The 20,868-nt window shown below is 44.6% G+C and overlaps 1 protein-coding gene across 1 annotated transcript in view; it reads right to left on the reverse strand.

The window, feature by feature from the left end:
* Window positions 1-20,868, reverse strand: part of rbm20 (RNA binding motif protein 20) — a 165,011-nt gene that overhangs the window by 30,535 nt on the left and 113,608 nt on the right. The window contains exons 6-8 of the mRNA XM_048608753.1: window positions 14,183-14,329; window positions 12,530-12,661; window positions 723-802 (exon numbers count right to left, since the gene is read on the reverse strand). Coding sequence (XP_048464710.1) covers window positions 723-802; window positions 12,530-12,661; window positions 14,183-14,329 — 359 coding nt within the window. The remainder of the gene's footprint in view (window positions 1-722; window positions 803-12,529; window positions 12,662-14,182; window positions 14,330-20,868) is intronic.

Consider the following 20,868-nt stretch of genomic DNA (forward strand, 5'->3'; position numbering starts at 1 on the left):
CCATCTAACAGTGATCTCTCCATCTAACAGTGATCACATGGTCCCACAGTGATCTCTCCATTCCAAGGGTGACACAGTGGCTCAGTGGTTAGCACTGCTGCCTCACAGCGCCAGGGACCTGGGTTCAGTTCCACTCTCAGGTGACTGTCTATGTGGAGTTTGCACATTTGCCCTGTGTCTGCGTGGACTTCTTCTGGATGCTCCAGTTTCCTCCCACAGTCTAAAGATGTGCAGGTTAGGGTGGACTAGCAGTGGGAAATGTGGGGTTATGGGGTGGTTCTGGTAGGGATGCTCTTTGGAGAGTTGGTATAACATGATGGGCAGAATGGCCCTATTCCACACCATAGGGCTTCTATTCTATTGTATCTCATTGGCTGGAGCTCCAGGAAGGCCCAGACCTGCTGATGGGAGACAGTGGTCAGAGTTTGGGGTGTGGTTTAGTACTGGGGCTGAGTAGGGAGAGCTGACAGGAATTGGGTCAGGGTGGAGGGTCAAACTGGGTGATGGTTAACATTGTGGGAGTGCGCTGAATGGGCACAGGATCTCCCCTGGATAATGGCACCTCCCTTCCCTCCACCTTTTCAATAAAGTCATTTTTAAAACTAGACCCTTACTCTTGCCAGCCTGCCACTGCCCAATATATAAAAGCAGAAGGGTCAGCTTGAGGGCCATACATGGAGAATAATTAACTGATTAAAATGTGAATAAATACATTCCTTTACCTGTCCCACTCTTTGTGCATTTCCCTCTCCTTTTGAAAATTAATATCATTGATGATTGAGTCAACATCCTTTCCTGGTTTCTGAGGAAAGTCAATGAAAACAAGTTAAAATATTATTAATCAATTAAACTCTATTTTTTCCCTGACATCCACACCGTATATGGTGATTATTTTCTCTTTTGGTTTTGTACAATGATGGCCAATAATACTGAGACATATTCACACTGACAGTATGGAACCAAATTTCAGCGATGCCTGGAGCTACATGGAGCAGGAGAACAGCTGTGATGATGATATATTAATGCAGGGGTCATTGAATGAGAAGGTGGGGGTTGGGGGTTGGTGTCATAGTGGGAATATGTCACCAGATGAGGAGCTGAGAACCCCAGGCTAATGTTCTTAGAGATAGGGTCTCCAATATCCCTGTTGCAGATGGCGCAATTTAATTTAATTTTCCTCAGGGCATTGTGGGTCAACCCACAGCAGGAGGACTGAAGCGGTTCAAGAAGGCAGTTCACCACCACCTTCTCAAGGGGCGCAACTAGGGACGGGCAAGAAATGCTGCCCAGCCAGTGACACCCATGTCCCACAAGTGAACAAAAAAGAAATAAAAATGTGGAATAAAGCAAAAATGATTGCACGAGAGGGTGGTGCGGTGATAGCATTCGTCATTCTGAGCCAGGAGGCCTGGTTTCAAGCCCCACCTGCTCTGGCTGAATGTCCTGAGATCTCTGGGCAGGCTGTATGGGGAACAGGTAATATGGGGAGCAGGTAATCGACAAGTAAGTAAAACAGCTCTAGAAATCAACAAGCAAACATCAAGCAGTGCACTTTGATATGAACCAGTCCAAATCCCCTCAAAATATATCAAGAAAATAGCCTTGACCCTAACTTTTCCTTATTTTGAACGTAAGTGAAAGGTGTTACATTCTAAATGTAATTCAATTGGTCAACCGACTTGACTTTAAGCAAAACACTCTATTTTTCACTCCAGTTAAAATACAGAAAATATAAAAAGAAAAGAATTGGCTTAACTGTAACTCTATCAAAATGCTTAATAAAATAATAGATGTATTAACTACTACTAATTAACTGCTCCAATATAATAACACACCCATGGCAAAGGCAAAGTCAGCAAAACAGATTGTCTCACATACAATTCTAGCAGCAGGAATAGAACCCCAGCTTTTAGCTGTAACAGGGAGAGAAATAAGAGCTTCAACATCCAGCTTCAAGACTCCAGCAACTTCTGAAAGCTAAAACTAAAAATCCTGGTTCTGTGGGAACTTCAACCCTCCCATTCAGGCTGCTTCTATTGTTCCAACTTTAAAAAAAATCTCAAGACCTCACAAGCTGTTTACTTTATTGGCATTGAGCAGACCCCTCTGTCCGTCTATTACAACCTCTCTTCATAAAAAAACCCAGGACAAAATGCATCTCTTAAAGCCACAGTATTGTAACAACTTTCACAGCAGACTGACTGTGAAATCACAAACTTCTCAGAGATGAAACCCAGCTATACTGCAACTAGCTTTATCATTGGAAAAAGCAGCAAGTGGAACTGGTGAGTTACAGGGTATTCTGATGGAAGTGGACACTCTCACCAATCAGACTGAGCTTGGGGAACACCACGTGAGTGAAGCCAATTGCACAGCCTCACTCGGACATGTCCTGAACAAAGGGACCTTAGGTCAGCCCACAGCAAAACACTAAAACAAAGCAAAGCCTTGGTCAAATGGTTAACATTTTCTTCAAGATTTGGGCTAGCAAGCCATTGTAGTTGTTGCCTGTGTGCTGACTCGAGACAGCAAAGGAGTCACGCTACACCCAAATTGAGTAAGAGAACTCCTCGGCTAGTATCCAGGACAGTGCACATGCAAACCCAGGAAAGCCCACCTACAGCTGGTTTGGAACAATTAAATTGTTCAGCAACATCCAAATCAGAACTAATCAAAATAAACGTCTGGTTAAATGGTCACCCAGTTCTAATGGAGTTGATACTGGTGCAGCTGTATCAGTGAGTGCAGAACCAGGCTTTAACAAAATTCACTCTGAACTCCAACCCTTAGGTTTGCATACAACCTCGGCTAGGCTGAGAACCTATACCAGGGAACCTTTATAGGTTAAGCGTACAATTTCAGTTCCGGTCTCTTATGAGAAGCAGCTGGTTCAGTTCCCACTGACTGTAGTAAAAGGCTCAGGCCCAAACCTGATGGAGCGAAACTGGTTCAGAAAGATTCACCTTGATTGGCTCAACATTTTTCAATGAGGAAAATGGCTGCCTGAGTGAAGCACGAATTAGTTTTTCAGGAAGGCCTAGGGACTATCTAAGGGGCCAAGGCCACCTTACATGTTGACCAGGAAGTAATTCCATGATTCCATGGCCCACACAGTGCCATTTGCCTCATGGGTAAAAGTAGAGGCAGAAATCAGGAAGCTGGAAGGGGAAGGAATCATCAAACCAGCTCAGTGTGGGGAATGGGCAGTGCTGGTCGTACTAATTGTGAAGCCTGGTGGGTCAGTTTGTCTTTGTGGGGATTTTAAACAAACAGCGAACTGCTTCTCACAGCTGGATAAATACCCAGTCCCTCGCACAGAGGGTTTATTTGCAAAGCTGGCAGTAGGGCTGTCCCTCACAAAGCTAACAATGAGCCATGTGCCCTTGCAATTGCAGTTCGATGAGGATTCCCAGAAGTGTGCTACAATTAATACCCATTAGGGTTTGTATCACTTTATGTCACTGCCATTTGGGGTATTGTCAGCCTGCTCTCTTTTCCAGCAGATGATGGAGAACAATTTACAAGGTCTACCCCAGGTTCCATTTATCTGGATGACTTGCTAATAACCAGGAAGACCAATAAAGAGCACTTAGGGAACTTGGACATAGTGCTTAAATGTTAGCAGGTGGATAGAGGAGCAGATAGGTGTAGAGAAGACGGACAGGTCAAGGAGGTAGGGATGAAGCCAGTAAAGGTGAGTGTAGGTAGGGAGTTGGGGTGTGGATTGGTCAGTTGGGAGGGAGGGGCAGGTAGGTGGGAGGGAAGACAGACAGGTCAAGGAGGCAGGGATAAGGCTAGGAGGGAGGAAGTGGGGGTGGGTGTTGGTCAGTGAGGTGGGAGGAGCAGATAGGTGAGAGAAAAGACGGACAGGTTCAAGGAGGCAGGGACAATGAGATCGGGGGAGGGGAGATTTTGAAGCTTGTGAAGTTTACATTGATACTATTGGGCTGCAGGGTTCCCAAGCGGAATATGAGGTGCTGTTCCTCCAGCCTTCGGGTGGCATCGTTGTGGCACTGGAGGAGGCCCAGGATGGACATGTCGTCTGAAGAATGGGAGGGGGAGTTGAAATGGTTCGCAACTGGGAGGTGCAGTTGTTTAGTGTGAAACGAGCGTAGGTGTTCCGCAAAGCGGTCCCCAAACTTCCGCTTGGTTTCCCTGATGTAGAGGAGGCCACAATGGGAACAGCAGATACAGTATACCACATTAGCAGATGTGCAGGTGAACATCTGCTTGATGTGGAAAGTCTTCTTGGGGCCTGGGATGGGGATGAGGGAGGAGGTGTGGGGGCAGGTGTAGCACTTCCTGCGGTTGCAGGGAAAAGTGCCGGGTGTGGTGGGGCTGGAGGGGAGTGTGGAGCGGACAAGGGAGTCACAGAGAGAGTGGTCGCTCCAGAACGCAGATAAGGGTGGGGAGGGAAAACTGTCTTTTGTGGTGGGGTCGGATTGCAGATGGCGGAAGTGTCGGAGGATGATGCGTTGAATCTGAAGGTTGGTGGGGTGGTATGTGAGGATGAGGGGGATTCTTTTTTGGTTGTTATTGCGGGGAGGGGGTGTTAGGGCTGAGGTGTGGGAAATGCAAGAGACGCGATTGAGGGCATTTTCAACCACTGTGGAGGGGAAATTGCAGTCCTTGTAAAACGAGGACATCTGGGATGTCCAGGAGTGGAACGCCTCATCTTGGGAGCAGATGCGGAGGAGGCAAAGGAATTGGGAATAGGGGATCGCATCCTTGCAGGAAGGTGGGTGGGAGGAGGTGTATTCTAGCTGTGGGAGTCGGTGGGCTTGAAATAGATATCAGTTTCCAGGTGGTTGCCAGAGATGGAAACAGAGAGGTCAAGGATGGAGAGAGAGGTATCAGAGATGGTCCAGGTGAACTTGAGGTTGGGGTGGAAGGTGTTGGTGAAGTGGATGAACTGTTCGAGCTCTTCGTGGGAGCACGAGGCGGCGCCGATACAGTCATTGATGTACACGGAGGAAGAGGTGGGGGATTGGGCCAGTGTAGCTGCGGAAGAGGGATTGTTCCACGTAACCTATGCATCCACGTATCCAGGCATAGCTTGGGCCCATGCGGATACCCATGGATACCCATCATCCAGGGGTTTCCAAAATGAAGATGTTGGTCAGCAGGTGGGTCTTGTGGCCAGGGTGGCACAGTGGCTCAGTGGTTAGCGCTGCTGCCTCACAGCGCCAGGGACCCAGGTTCAATTCCACGCTCGGGCGACTGTCTGTGTGGAGTTTGCACGTTCTCCCCGTGTCTGCGTGGGTTTCCTCTGGGTGCTCCAGTTTCCTCCCAAAGTCCAAAGATGTGCAGGTTAGGTGGATTGGCCATGCTAAATTGTCCATAGTGTCTAGGGTGGGATTCTCTTCAGAGGGTTAGTGTGGACTTGATGGGTCGAATGGCCTGATTCCACACTGTCGGGATTCTATGGTTGGACACTGACATAGCCACATTGGCAGGGCAGTGCCCAGGGTACCAACAAGGACAAAAGTTACCACCAGCAGCATCTCCCACATTTGTGGGAATGGCCAGTTAAACCCCGGATGTGGTTACATGTTGGCTGTGCAAGTCCTTTCATGTGGTCTATGTTCTTAGTCATTGTGGACACCCACTCAAAGTGGTTGGATGTGCATAAGAGTTCATTCATCAAACATGTGGACAATGATGGAAAACAGCCCACATCTTTTGCAATACATGGACCCCGGGAGTTGTTGGTCACAGACAAGGGGCCATCATTTACCAGCAGCGAATTTGAGTATTTCCTAAAGTTGAATGGCATTTGGCACGTAAGGTCAGCTCCATACCATCCATCATCCAATGGTCTGGTGGAAAGAGCAGTCCAAATTTTGAAGGCAGACTTAAATCTTCAGACGATACCAAACTGTCCCGGTTCCTATTTGATTATAGGACCATCCCTTATGCTACACCAATAGCTCCAGCAGAGTCGCTAATGGGAAGAAGACTGCACACAAGGTTAAATCTGATCTTCCCGACCCCGAGCGGGAGGGTGAAATGGCTTCAGGAACTCTAAGTGAGAGAGAGAGAGAGTTTACTTCAGGAACGAAAGTTTGGTGTAGGAACCACAGGAATGGCTCTACATGGGTAAGAGGCATGGTTGACACGAGGTCATGTCCAGAGACTTATAAAGTTTAGGTCAATTTGACAGTCCTGAGCAAGCCTGTGGACCATGTAAAAGCTGCAAACTGAAAACCATGCAGGAACAAAACGTGCCTAGCTCCTTGACTGCCTTTCCAACTGTTCCTGAACCTGCAGGCTCTCCCTGTCTGTCAAGCATTGAAGATACCCCGGAAGCTGAGATGGACACAGCGGATGTCACCACGTCCACCTTTTCCACCTGAAGAGGAGAATGAGACATTTCCGAGACACTCCGGGCCCAAGAGACGTGCTCCTGTGTGTTACACGCTGCCCGTATCAGAGGCAGAGTTGGAGGAACCTGACCTGGGCTAAAACCTCCCAGGAAGAGCGACAAAATAAAGATCCGGCCTATGTCCTCGCAGTCAGAGGGCGAGGGAGGTAGTGATTATAAAGAGCTCTGCCAGGTGGATGCCAGAGAGTGAGTTCCCTAACTGGGGCTGTTAATCTGGTCCAATCAGGGAGCCCTGGCTGACAGATAGAAACAGGAGCGACAGACGTCCTGTTCACTCTGAGAGCTGGATCAGTGTCAATGACTCTCCACGTGATAAATAAAGGGGGACTTGATGATGGGATACCAACCTCTGTGAAGTTATTTCAGGGGCAGATGAATGCACGGCTGAGGAGCTGGTGCAGGGGGTGATGATTCATTTACAGTTTTGGATCATTGGGATCTCTGCTGGGGGTAGAAGTGACTTGTACAAGTCAATAAGGGGAGCAAGAGATAACAAGGTGTGGAGCTGGATGAACACAACAGGCCAGGCAGCATCAGAGGAGCAGGAAAGCTGACGTTTTGGGTCTGGACCCTTCTTCAGAAATGGGGGAGGGGAAGGAGGCTCTGAAATAAATAGAGAGAGGGGGAAGGCGGTGATGGAAGGTGGATAGAGAACCAGATAGGTGGAGACAAAATGGACAGGTCAAGGAGGCGGGGATGGAGCCAGTAAAGGTGAGTGTAGGTAGGGAGTTGGGATGGGAGTTGGTCAGTGAGGAGGGAGGGACGGGTAGGTGGAAGGGAAGAGGGTCAGGTCAAGGAGGCGCGGACAAGATGGGCTGGTCTTGGGATGAGGTCGGGGGTGAGGAGATTTTGAAACTCCCCCCTCCCCACCCCACCAAAAGTAAACGGGAAATTGAGAAATAAATTTGTAAGGAGATCTCAGTTATCTGTAAGAATAATAGGGTAGTTATAAAAGGGAATTTTAACTTTCCAAATGTAGACTGGGACTGTCATAGTGTTAAGGGTTTGAATGGAGAGGAATTTATTAAGTATGTACAAGAAAATGTTCTTGAATTCAATATGTGGATGTACCTACTATAAAAGCTGCAATACCTGACCTTCCATTGGGAAATAAGGCAGGGCAGGTGACTGAGGTGTCAGTGGGAGTGGGGAATCATAATTCTATTAGTTTTAAAATAGTTATGGAACGGATAGAAATGATCAAAAAGTTGAAGTACTGCTTTGGAGGAAGGCCAATTTTGACAGTATTAAGCAAAAACTTTCAAATTTTTGATTGGGGCAGGTTATTCACTGGTAAAGAGATGGCTGGAAAGTGGGAAGCCTTTAAGAAAGAGATAACAAGAGTTCAGAAGTAATATGTTCCTGTTTGTGCAAACGGAAAGGCTGGTAGCTGTAGGGAATGCCGGATGACCAGAGAAATTGAGGCTCTGGTCAAGAAAAAGTCTGGTATAGGCATCTGGGATTGAGTGAATCCCTGGGGGGGTATTAGGGCAGTAGGAGTACACTCAAGAGGGAAATCAGGAGGGGACATGAGATAACTTTGGCAAGTAGCCTTCAGGGGAATCCAAAAGAAATTCTACAAATACATTCAGGGTAAAAGAGTTACTGGGGAGAGAATAGGGCCCCTTAAAGATCAACAAGGCCATCCTGTGGAACTGTGGGAGATGGGGGAGATACTAAACAAATATTGTGCATCAGTGCAAGAAGGACACAGAAGCTAGGGAACTTGAGGAAATAAGTAACGATGTCTTGAAAAGTGTCCATGTTACGGAGGAGGAACTGCTGAAGGTCTTAAAGTGCATAAAGTAGATAAATCCCCAGGACCTGATCAGGTGTATCCCAGAACTTTGTGGGAAGTGAAGGAAGAGATTGCTCGGCTCCTTGCTGAGATATTTATGTCATTGATAGACATGGGTGAGGTGCCGGAAAACTGGAGGTTGGCTAATGTAATGCCGCTATTTAAGAAAGGTGGTAAGGAAAAGCCAGGAAATTATAGACCAGTGAGCCCGACATCGGTGGTGGGGAAGTTGTTGGAGGGAATCCTGAGGGACAGGATTTACATGTATTTGCAAAGGCAAGGACTGATTTGAGAAAGTCAGCATGGCTTTGTGTGTGGGAAATCATGTCTCACTAACTTGACTGAGTTGTTTGAAGAGGTGACAAAGAAGATTGATGAAGTCAGAGCAGTAGACATTGTCTGTATGGACTTCAGCGAAACATTCCACAAGGTTCTGCATGCCAGGCTGGTTAGTACATAGGATCCAGGGGGAGCTAGCCATATGGATACAGGGTTGGCTTGAAAGTAGGAGACAGAGGGTATGGTAGAGGGTTGCTTTTCAGGTTGGAAGCCTATGACCAGCAATGTGCCACTAGCATCGGTGCTGGGTCCACTGTTTTTCGTCATTTATCTAAATGATTTGAATGTGAATATAAGTAGCATGGTTAGAAAGTTTACAGATGACACCAAAATTGGAGGTGTAGTGTATAGTAAAGAAGATTATCTCAGAGTACAATGGGACCTTGATCAGATGGGCCAATGGACTGAGGTGTGGCACGTGGAGTTTAATTTAGATAAGTGTGAGGCATTGCGTTTTTGTAAGGATTTGTACAGTTAATGGTAGAGCCCTGGGGAGTGTGTTGCTGAATAAAAAGAGACCTGTGGGGGAGGCAGGTGCATAGTTCCTCGAAGGTGGAGTTGCAGGTAGACAGGGTGGTGAAGGGGGCATTTGGCACACTTGCCTTCGTTGGTCAGAACATTAAGTATAGGAGTTGGGATGTATGTTGCAGCCGAACAGGACATTAGTGAGGCCACTTTTAGAATACTGCATACAATTCTGGTTGCCCTTCTATTGGAAGAATGTTGTTAAACTTGAAAGTGTGCAGAAAAGATTTAAGAGAATGTTGCCAGGGTTGGAGGGTTTGAGCTACAGGGAGAGGCTGAATAGGGTGGGGGCTATTTTCCCTGGAGCACTAGAGGCTGAGGGGTGACCTTATAGAGGTTTATAAAACCATGAGGGGCATGGATAGGGTGAATAGGTTTTCCTGGGGTAAACTAGAGAGCATAAGTTCAAAATGAGAGGGGAAAGATTTAAAAGGGACTGTAGAAGTAACATTTTCACACATAGAGTGGTGTGTGTGTGGAACGAGCTGCCAGAGGAAGTGTTGAAGGCATGTAAAATTTCAACATTTAAAAGGCATCTGGGTGGGTACATGAAAAGGAAGGGTTTGGAGGGACATAGACCAAATGCTGGCAAATGGGACTAAACCAGATTGGATGTCTGGTCAGTGCAGATGAATTGGACCAAAGGGTCTGTTTCTGTGCTATATGACTCGATGTCTGGACTGTTTCTCACCAACCGTTATCCTCTGATTAAATAGCTTTTGACAATGCCACAGTGTTACAAAGCATCAATCGAAATGATTCCCAATTAATCCACACAATTGTTAGGACTGTCCGTGCAGTTCAAAAGTAAAATAAAATTCATACTAGAGAATTTGGGATAACTTATCGATTACACTTTGATTTTAAATGACCTTTTTCACAGATATAACTATCTCTTACAGACTCCATTACATCTTGGTGTAAACAGTTAATGGTAGACAGTAGAGACCTCAACTGATCATCCCAACCCAAAGCACCAGTGTTAATGAGTTACTTTAGAAACAAAGAAAAGGTTTAGTTCTGTGTCTGCTATGTAGCATGTGGAGGTAAGCATCAAGCATTGCGGCTAATAAAGCTGTTCAGGGCACATCTGTTGAAGATTTCAGAGCTGAGATTGATAGACTTATATGAAACAAGGGCATTGAGCATTCTGAAACCAAAGACAATCTGAGAAGTTACAATGCAGATCAACCATGATTTACTTGAATGGTGGGAACAAACCTGAAAGACCAAATGCCTACTCTTGGTTTCCATTTCCCAGTGTCCCTGGATGTAATGTCACATCAAAATATTTACTCCAATGTTTTTGACAGAGGATTCATAACTGATTCATAAGCTAAAACTTTAAAAGTGATCTGTCACAGGGAGAAACACTATAGTATAGTAACTATCATTCAGTTACCCTGCCTTTTATACAACTCAACCATTCAGTTTGTAGCTGAATTAATAAAGTAATCACTTTGTGTAACTATACAACTAAGGGAAGTCAACAGGATGCCTCTATTTATTCTGGTCATTGTGAAGTTCGAGTGTGAATAGGAAGGGAGGCACTGTCGCTGGGTAAATCATGTTGGAAAATATTAGTTCTGCTGCTTATTTGCTGATTTAAGAGGGTGAGGTTATAAAGAGAGCAGTAGAGTGAGCTCTGAATGAGGCCTGGCAGATTTCTCTCCATTCTGGATTAGATCCAAATGCAGAACATGACCCAAGCAGGGACTCCCAAAGGTGAGTGATAGAGCTATAGTTGTATTTAATATTAAACAGGTGGCAGTGACAGGGCTACTTCCCCTCCCCAGAAGGCAGTGAGTTCAGCTTCTGATAAACTGATTGGTAGCAAGGGAGAAACAACATGTGGCATCCAGACCGATGGGGAATGTTCTGTCTGACACCTAATCCAGAGGCACTATTAGTAGCAATCTCCCTAAACTCCAAATATACCTAGTCCCCTCGTCTCATCCCTTTATATCTCGTTTGTCTATCTCTGCTGATTTAGAGGGGCACATCAAACCACAGAAATGATACAGCACAGAAGGAGGCCACTCTCCCCATCCTGTCCATGCTGACATCTCGAAAGGGACAGGGCAGGAGCCTCCACTTCCCCAGACACCAGTATATCCTCTGGGTTTTAGGTCATTTAAAGATTGCTGGGTGTTGGGGGGGTGATCCTGCAGCTTCGCCATAGACTCCCGTTGAGCTACCCACTGTGATCTGCAGCTTTCTGGAGCCACACTGTATAATGTATTGTGTAGGCTTGGCCATCACTAGAAAAGTGCGTGTGCAACCCCCAACATGCAAAAAATAAATCCTCTCTCACTGTCCCCATCATCAGACGAACACAGGAAGACTGAATCAAACAAATGTTACCTAGCAGCCAATTTCTGAAGGTACAATTGAGGGAAATATGCTGTAACATTTATTCATTTGGTTTGCATCTGCTTCTAAACTGCACTGGCACATTGACCACTGGCACATTGACCATTGGGGATTATCCACTGGCACATTGTCCCCTGGTACATTGGCCATTGAGGATTATCCACTGGCATATTGACCACTGGCACATTGTCCACTGGCATGTTGCCCATTCAGGATTATCCACTGTTACACTGTCCACTGGCACATTGACTATTGGGGATTATCCACTGGCACAATGACCATTGAGGATTATCCACTGGCACATTGTCCACTGGCACATTACCCGTTGGGGGGGTATTCACTGGTACATTATCCACGGGCACATTGACCATTGGGGATTATCCACTGGCACATTGACCACTGGCAGTCCTCGCAAACAGAAAGTGGAGGTGGGTACATATCTGGGTATGACCCTGATAAGTTTTGTTTTCTTTATTCAGGCAGCATTTATTGCCCATCCCTAATTGCCCAGAGGGCAGTTAAGAATCAACCACATTGCTGTGGGTCTGGAGTCACATGTAGGCCAGACCAGGTAAGGATGGCAGTTTCCTTCCCTAACGGACTTTAGTAAACCAGATAAGTTTTTCCAACAATCGACAATGAATTCATGGTCATCACTAGATTCTTAATTCCAGATATTTATTGAATTCAAGTTCCACCATCTGCCGTGACAGGATTCGAACCTGGGTCCCCAGAATATTATCTGGGTCTCTGGATTAACAGTCCAGCGATAATACCACTAGGCTATTGCCTCCCTGTTTAGATGGAGAATTGTTGGAGCATGTTCTTAAGCAAGTTTTGTTCTTGTCCCTTCTCATTTTCCCTGAAAATTCAACAAGATCGGGCAGGAACCCTCAGCTACTGGATCCTTTCCTCCTGAAATGTGGGGGCCTTCTCTCAGATGTTCACACACCTGAGTTTGCCATCTTCCTGCATTCCTATAAAGCCTTCTGTTAAACCCAGACTCAGCTGCACTGAACCTTGGCTTGATCAATGTCATCTGCCTTACGCCACTGCTAATGTTAATTCGCTTTTTAATGGTCTGATTGTGTGTTTCAATGTAAACTTACCTTCAGCTTGAGTTCTTTGTACTGTTTGGACATACGGACAAGCACTTGCTGCTCATTGATGGCTGGAGGTTTCTGTTGATAGAACTGCACCATCGCCTGAGCTGCCTCATGATATGCCATCTCCAAAAAGGCCTGTAAATCAATGAAACGGGATCAGCCGAGAGCCATTGGAGCCGCTGTTCTGCATCACTCTACACTGATGTATCCTGTAAATCCCCCCACTCTGGGAACTCCCAGATTCAACCAGGCCACAAGGGAGAGCTGCCAGAGTGAAGCATGGCACACAGGGACAGAGGGCATACCAGCCCAGGCCACAGGGCACACTGGCAATGTAATTAAAATAAAACGTAAATTTAATGTGTTTGGAAGTTCATGATCAAATTTCATCTGGGTTAAAAGGAAACAGAAGAGCGGCACGGTGGCTCATTGGTTAGCAGTGCTGCCTCACAGCACCAGGGACCCGGGTTCAATTCCACCCTCGGGCGACTGTCTGTGTGGAGTTTGCACATTCTCCCCGTGTCTGCGTGGGTTTCCTCCAGGTGCTCCGGTTTCCTCCCACAATCCAAAGATGTGCAGGTTAGGTGGATTGGCCATGCTAAATTGCCTGTAGTGTTCAGGAATGTGTAGCTTAGGTGGGTTATAGGGGTTGCTCCAAGGGTCAGTGTAGACTTGTTGGGCCAAAGGGCCTGTTTCCACACTGTAGGGATTCTATTGTGAACACTTCAAGCTAATAGATAAAGGAAAGCTTTTCCCTCGGATAGTTGCCGTCCAGTCAGAGCCAGTAGCTGGGTATCAGGCTGGGCACTGAGGGATACCTCAGCTCTCCACATTGTCACTCTTTGGCCCAATGTAGCCAGGATTCTAGTGGAGCAATGGTGCCCAGAAATAGGAGCCTTAAAGCTGCTTCCTCACTTTCTAAAGCTCTCAAATAACTGACTGAACAAGCTGGAGTTCTTTTATCTAGGATTGAAAAGTGACTGAGTAGATGTCTTTAAATTAATGAAAGGGTTTGATAAGGTAGGCGTGGAGTGGATGCTTTCACAAATGGGCTAGTGTAAAACAAACAGTCATAAATCAAAGGTAGTCACTAATGGAAAATGCAGGATACATTCCTTTCCACTGAGAATGATGAGAATAAGGAACTTGCAACACAAAAGGTCGCTGAGGGATATAGATGGATTTGAGAAAAAGTAGATGAGTACACGAAGGAGAAAGAGCAGCGAAGGTGCCACGGTCAATAAAGGACCACAGGTATCTCACTCCGTGATAGTGAGCCAACTGAATGTAACTACTGCGCAAGAGTGGGGGAAGGTGAAGTGACAGGGCTCCCATGAGCTACCACAGCTGGTACCAGGGTGAATGCGAGCTGTGGGCTTTATTCTGCAGCACTCCGGGATAAAGGAGTAGATGCTTATGGAGACAGGGTTCAATGAGAAAGGCTGGGTGCAGTCTCAAATGCAGCATTAATCCGATAAACAACAGCTGGGCCAAATGGACGGCTTCTGGCTGCAAATTCTGAGCAACTTTATTGACTTTCCTAGTGAAAAGCTTTAGTATCACAAAGGCCTGGCTTTAGTTTGGAGCACCGCTCAAGGAGCAGTGTATTCAGGATGACAAAAATTCACGTAACATTTGGCGAAACTCTGTTCACACCTGGTTTGTGGCTCTCATGAGGATGTAGTTGGTGACTTTTCCAAACGGGAGTCCAAGATTAATGACATCATTCTCTGTGCAGCTTCCTTCAGGAAGATTACAGATATGAACAACTCGACTCGGTCCAGACTTCCGTTGTGGAAACATCTAGAAACAAAGAAGATTGGCTTCAGAGCAATGGAAAGTGTTATTGTACAGGAAAAGCAAATATCAGACACAAAGGCAAAATCTGCATCAGGCAAAACGTATTCATTTTTCCAATGGGCAGAGGGAGAGCAGAATCTTTGCTCTCAGAATTTATCCACCTGTTTATTTATTCATTTTTCAGAGTTCAAAATCATGGAACACCTGGACTGAGCGGGACGGGAGAAACTGTTCCCATTCATCTGAAGAATCAAAGACCAGAGGTCACTGTGTCAAAGTGATTGGCAAAAGAAACACAACATCACAAGAAAATTCCTCTCTACAGAGTGACAGGTGAGGGATGTGCTGTCTGAGTTTGTGGGCGCGGCAGATTCACTCGAGGGGTTAGGGTCTGGAATGTACTGTCTGAGAGTGTGGGGGGAGGCAGGTTCACTCGAGGGGTTAGGGTCTGGAATGTACTGTCTGATAGTGTGGGGGGGGCAGGTTCACTCGAGGGGTTAGGGTCTGGAATGTACTATCTGAGAGTGTGGGGGAGGCAGGTTCACTCGAGGGGTTAGGGTCTGGAATGTACTATCTGAGAGTGTGGGGGGAGGCAGGTTCACTTGAGGGGTTAGGGTCTGGAACGTACTGCCTGAGAGTGTGGGGGGAGGCAGTTTCACTCGAGGGGTTAGGGTCTGGAACGTACTGCCTGAGGGTGTGGGGGGAGGCAGGTTCACTCGAGGGGTTAGGGTCTGGAACGTACTGCCTGAGGTTGTGGGAAATGCAGGTTTAATTGAGACTTTCAAAAGTGAATTAGATGAGTATCTAAAGAAGATATCATCAATGAGATATGAAACTAGATGAATTATTCTTCTATTGAGCCAGTACAGAATCAAGCTTCATGGTCACTGTAATATCAAGGGCTTACTGCATTATGTGTAAAGGAGATATAATATATCATCACAGGAAGTGATACAGGGTCATGTGATCATGATCTTCTTCCCTTACACCCTTGTCTAGATCCTTGTTAGATCTTGTTACTTTTAGTCATGTTTGTAAATAAATTTTCATGTCTTCACTTGACTCTGTAGATATTCTTTGGCAATACAACAAGCCCAAGAATAGGTTGAGACAAAGACAACAACAACCAACAATGGTGGAGTCTCCTTCTGTTGGCTATCTCACCCACTTCAGCCCAATTTCCCTCATATATCCCACCTCCAAATCCAATTCCACAGGGCACAAAATATTCTATCCTTTACACTTGGCTGAATTCACATTTCCACAGTCAATTTGTAACTGAAAGCACCATCAGCTCAAGGATCACAGTAGTTCTAGAGAAAGGCCCATCACTATCTTCTGAAAGCAGCTAAAAATGGACAATAAGTGCAGACTTGCCAGAACTCACTACATCCTGACAACAAGCTCATTTTAAAGTAGGAGCTAATTGGAGAGAGGCCAGTTCTTTAACCTTTTTTGGGTCAGAAAGTAGCTGAATGGTGGCTATCCTGGAATGATAATGAGAATTTGTTTATATTGTGAGGGTTTTTAGGATTGTAGAGAGCAAACATGGAATTTCATTAGCTTGTTGTTTTCTGGTTTAAAATGATCAAAATTGACGTTAGCTTAGAAAATCCCAGAGATTGAGAATGCTTTTGGGGTACTTTGGAGAAGACCTGACTGGGGTTAGATGTAAGAACATTTCTCATCAAAAAAGGAATTAATAAGAACAGTTAGGAAATAGGTCACCACAGTTTTGATTTGTAAATTCCAGACCAGAAGTGTTTGGTTAAGAAATCAAAGAAGCCAAGACAGCTTAGGCATTGAAAGAAACAGTGTTGGAATCCTGCAAATGTTTTGAAATATTTTAAATTGTGTTAAAGCTAAATAGCTTAGTTTATTCTTTTTTAGATTTTTTCGTAACAAACTTGTTTTATTATCAAAATCAGATTTCTTTTTCATTCATTCACAGGATGAGGGATGTCACTGGCCAAGCAGCATTTATTGTCCATCCCTAATTGCCCAGAGGGCAGTTAAGAATCAACCACATTGCTTTGGGCTGGAGTCACATGTAGGCCTGACCTGGTAAGGATAGTAGTTTCGTTCCCTAAAGAACATTAGTGAACCAGATGGGTTTTTCTCCTGACAATTGACAATGGTTTCATGGTCATCGTTAGACTCTTAATTCCAGAGTTTTATTGAATTCAAATTCCACCATCTGCCGTGGCAGGGTTCAAACTCAGTTCCTGAGATGCTTATCTGGGTTTCTGGATTAACAGCCCAGCGATAATACCACTAAAGCCCCTAGTGAGGTTTGTAACATTGCGTGTTTATGTCTTCGTGAAAGCCCATCCTGTCAAGTAAAGAAAATAACAAACTATGATCTATCAAGCAGATTTCAATTTGGGACCTGATTTGCACAGAATATAGAACAGTACGGCACAGGAACTGGCCCTTCAGCCCATCATGTCTGTGCCGAACATGGTGCTATTCTAAACTAATTCCATTTGCCTGCACATGGTCTATCTCTCTGTATTCTCTGCCTGTTCCTTTCTCTGTCCAAATGCTTCTTAAACTTTGCCATCATATCAGAGTGGCCCAGTCAAACAGCTGGGGACATTTTAACATCTTAAGGGAAAATTAATGGTTGGGTTTTCTATTTATTTCCCATCTTCTAGTTCCCATGTCAAGATTTAATAGCATTTCCCAGGACTCTTTTTAGGTTGACAAGAGGTGAAATTGGTCTATGCTGGGAACCAAAGTGGACTTGTCGTAAAAGGGAAATTAATTTTTACAATGGATCTGATTAACTTTCCATTGAAGTTCTTAGAACAATAATTCAACTCTTTTTGTAAGCTTGTTTCCTAGTCTGCTGTTCCTTTTACTTAGACTGAAATTCAAAATCTTAACAATATTTTCCAAATCAATGGAAAATAAAAACTGTGCAGTGAACAACAGGCTATTGTTCCAAGCCTGTTTCGGTCCAAACATGTAGATTGTTTGGATGACCCTGGTACTGAACGTGAGTACTCTACCCTGAGAGCTGTTTAAAATCATCCAATAACTTGCAGAAGAATTTTATTCTGGTGATAGCCCAGAAATTGCATATTTATTGAATTCAATAACAAAACGCACCACAATGAGATATCTGGGTTGTTCCTCTAACCCCATAATCAATATTTACCACATTGTCCATAAGGGAAAATGCAAAGAATGATGGACTAGGCAGAAAGCTTATACTTAGAAAGGGTAAATAAAAACAAAAGGGATTGAACATTTCTGAAGTATAATGGCATACAATGTTTACGTTCAAGAATTCTCAAACTGTTTGTAATCTTTGATTTAATTATGAATCATTTGACTCAAAATGAATGAATCTTCCAGCAACCATTTCCAGTTGTGTTTATTTAACTGCAGTGGATGTAATCTGGCCCAAATCAAAAGTAGCTGCTGATTAACAGCAAGGTCCTTCTTTTGTTAATCATTATTTACCAAAATCTATCTTTGGCAAGAATCTGGGATTGTAATTGTCCTCCCAGAAAATATATTGTTTTCTTTGATCATAGCACCAGATCTGGCCCAGTTACTCTCACAATCTGAGGAAATGTAACAAGTGCTAAGGGAGATGGAGTCATATACATAAAGTGATTAAAGCAATGGTCCCTGTTCATTCCTGGTGCTGAGGCCAGTGCTGGTGTGCAGCATCTTTGTTGGAAATTAGACTTGAGCCTCTCAGAGTCTTGCTGAAGCTCAGGCTCTTTGCTGATTGGTGCTTGGCCTGCCATCAAGCAAATCTTTCCAATCCTTGCTTTAGGGACTGAAAGCCTTTGTGTACCGTAAAAATCTTTTAAAATAAATGCTTCAATACAACAATTATACTTGAAATGTCATAACATCCAAGGCTATGGGAGTAGTGCTTGAAAGTAGGGTTAGTGTAGCTTTGACAGTATGGATTCAATGGGCTTAAAGTTCTGTTCTGTACTGTATGATTCTATGAATTGGGATTTGCAAAATAAAAAATTGACACATCTGAGCCAATACTTTACTAATTGCCAAATGTCTCTGGTAGATTGTCCAATTGCATACAACATAATAAAAACCTGTGCATTGAGTTTATCTATTTATAGAAAATGAAACAAAATTAAAACAGACCCAATTCTGAATTACTGGACTTTTGGGATTTTTGACTAACTTTAAAATAAACTATAGATTATGATGTGCAGAATAAAGATAATTTTGTCAGTTACTGACTTTTGTGATTAAAAATAGCTTCCAATAGAACATTCAGAATAATTTACCATCTCTGCTTTATTAAGAACAATAAGAACCACAGAACCTGGTGTTCAAATTTATTTATAACAGTGGTGTGTCCCTCACACAGGGTCGTTTAGAACATCACAGTGCCTTTCATTTACATTGTCATTTGTCAAGAGCAGAAAATGCTAAGCTTCTTACCCTCTCAATGAAAACATGGTTTTTGGTTTCCTTGAATTGTTTATATTAATGTTTTCATGTAAATGATATTATTATTTTCATGTAGATGTTAAATTGGAGAAGTTTGGTAAAGGGGGAGCTGTTGAAGATTGACATGTGGCCCTGCAGCTGCAGATTGTAGACTCCCCACTTCCCACAACAAACTCACCAACTCCCACAGTTAGCCCAAGTATAGGTCCCTCTGTTTCTGTTGCGTCTGTTCTGATGATGCCAAATTCGGCAAGGGAGCCTCCAAAATGTCTTCCTTCTTCTTCAACTGAGGATTCCCCAGCACCGTTGTTGGGTCCAACCCATCTCCCACACTTCACCCTCACCCCAACCCCCTTCCCTCCCACAGCAGCAATAGGCATTATTAACTGCCGTTTCCACCACCTCCAGTGGGATGCCACCACCAGACACACATTCCCCTCTCCTTCCTTATCAGCCTTCCGCAGGGATCGTTCCTCCGGGACACTCTGGTCCACTCATCCTCCACTCTCAATACCTCCCCACATCTCCACGGCACCTTCCCCTGCAACTGCAGAAGATGTAACACCTGCCCATTTACCTCCTCCCTCCTCACTATCCAAGCGTTCAAACATACCTTCCAGGTGAAACAGCACTTTAACTACACTTCACTCAATCTAATCTACTGTATTCACTGCTCACAATGTGGTCTCCTCTACATTAGGGACACGAAGCGTAGACTGGGTGATCACTTCACAGAACATCTACATTCTATCCACCAGGAAAGACCTTGGACTTCCATTTGCCTGCCACTTCAACACACCACCTTCTACCCGAGCCAGCATCTCTGAATCAAACTCAAAATGTTCCTTGGAAGGGTCACTGAACTCAAAACGTTAACACAGATTTCTCTCCACAGATGCTGCCAGACCTGCTGAACTTTTCCAGCAATTTCTGTTTTAGTTTCAAAACGTTAGTCAGCCGTTATCTTCCAGAAATGATGGATCTGTTCCATATTTTCACCATTTTGTTTTCTTTCGGGGGATTTGTCCAGATCTCCAGTAGTAAAGATTTTCTCCGTATCATTGTAAATACAGACTGCAGTGGATGAAGAAAGCAGCTCAGTACCACCTTCTGAAGGGCAACTAGGGATGGGCAATAAATGTTGGTCAGTCAGCGACACCCACATCCTATGACTAAATTAAAAAATGAATATGTTTATATAAAGCAGCCCTGGATCACAGGAATGTGAGTTGAGGAAATCTATATTTTGAGATGTATAAAAGATACACAAAGATTATTTTACAGCCTGACACTGCATATACAGGAGTTTCACACAACCTGGTACTCTCTGAATAGATTGAACAGATTCTAAAGGCCAGTTGGTGCCAGGAGATGCAGAGTTGGGTTCAAATAGGGTTCTGGGCCAAATGTGAAACAGCCTCCAGCACTGGCTTTAAGGCTGGTTAGACTCCTCAACAACTGGGTGCATAGGTAGTCTGTTTGTACCTGAATATTGGAGAGGAGATCATTGAGCTGATGTTGCACCCAGCTCTGGACAGTAGGAACCTCCTACACGGAAGACTGAGCTAAGTCCCACGTACAGCATAACTGGAGCATGGCAACAGACAGGTCTTTTGGAGTCCAGCTTCCAGACTGACCATCCCCATCCCATACGATAGCCCTGGCACTGACAGATCATTTCACCAGCTAAGAAATCCCCAAATGAGGGTGTGCTGGGGAGCAGTCTCAGGAGAAGGGCCTGTTGGTCTGTATAGAACCAAAGACAAGGAGAAATTTCTTCTGTCATAACATTGTGAATCTTTTGGAATTCTCTATCACAGGTGGTTGTGAAAGCTCCGTTGCTAACTTTAGTTAAGGTTTGTGTGGACAGATATTTGGTTGTTCAATAAATCAAGGGAAATGAAGAATAGACAGGAAAGTGAAATACCAGTCTGATAGTGCCAAGTAAAAGGCTACAGTGAAAAGTGATAAATACAGGGAGAGTTTACATCATCAGGAGGAGTGACCATATGTAATATTGTTCCAGAGATAGTAGGAACTGCAGATGCTGGAGAATCCGAGACAACAAGGTGCAGGGCTGGATGAACACAGCAGGCCAA

Source organism: Rhincodon typus, chromosome 20, assembly GCF_021869965.1.
Source record: "Rhincodon typus isolate 14 chromosome 20, sRhiTyp1.1, whole genome shotgun sequence".
Classification (NCBI taxonomy): domain Eukaryota; kingdom Metazoa; phylum Chordata; class Chondrichthyes; order Orectolobiformes; family Rhincodontidae; genus Rhincodon; species Rhincodon typus.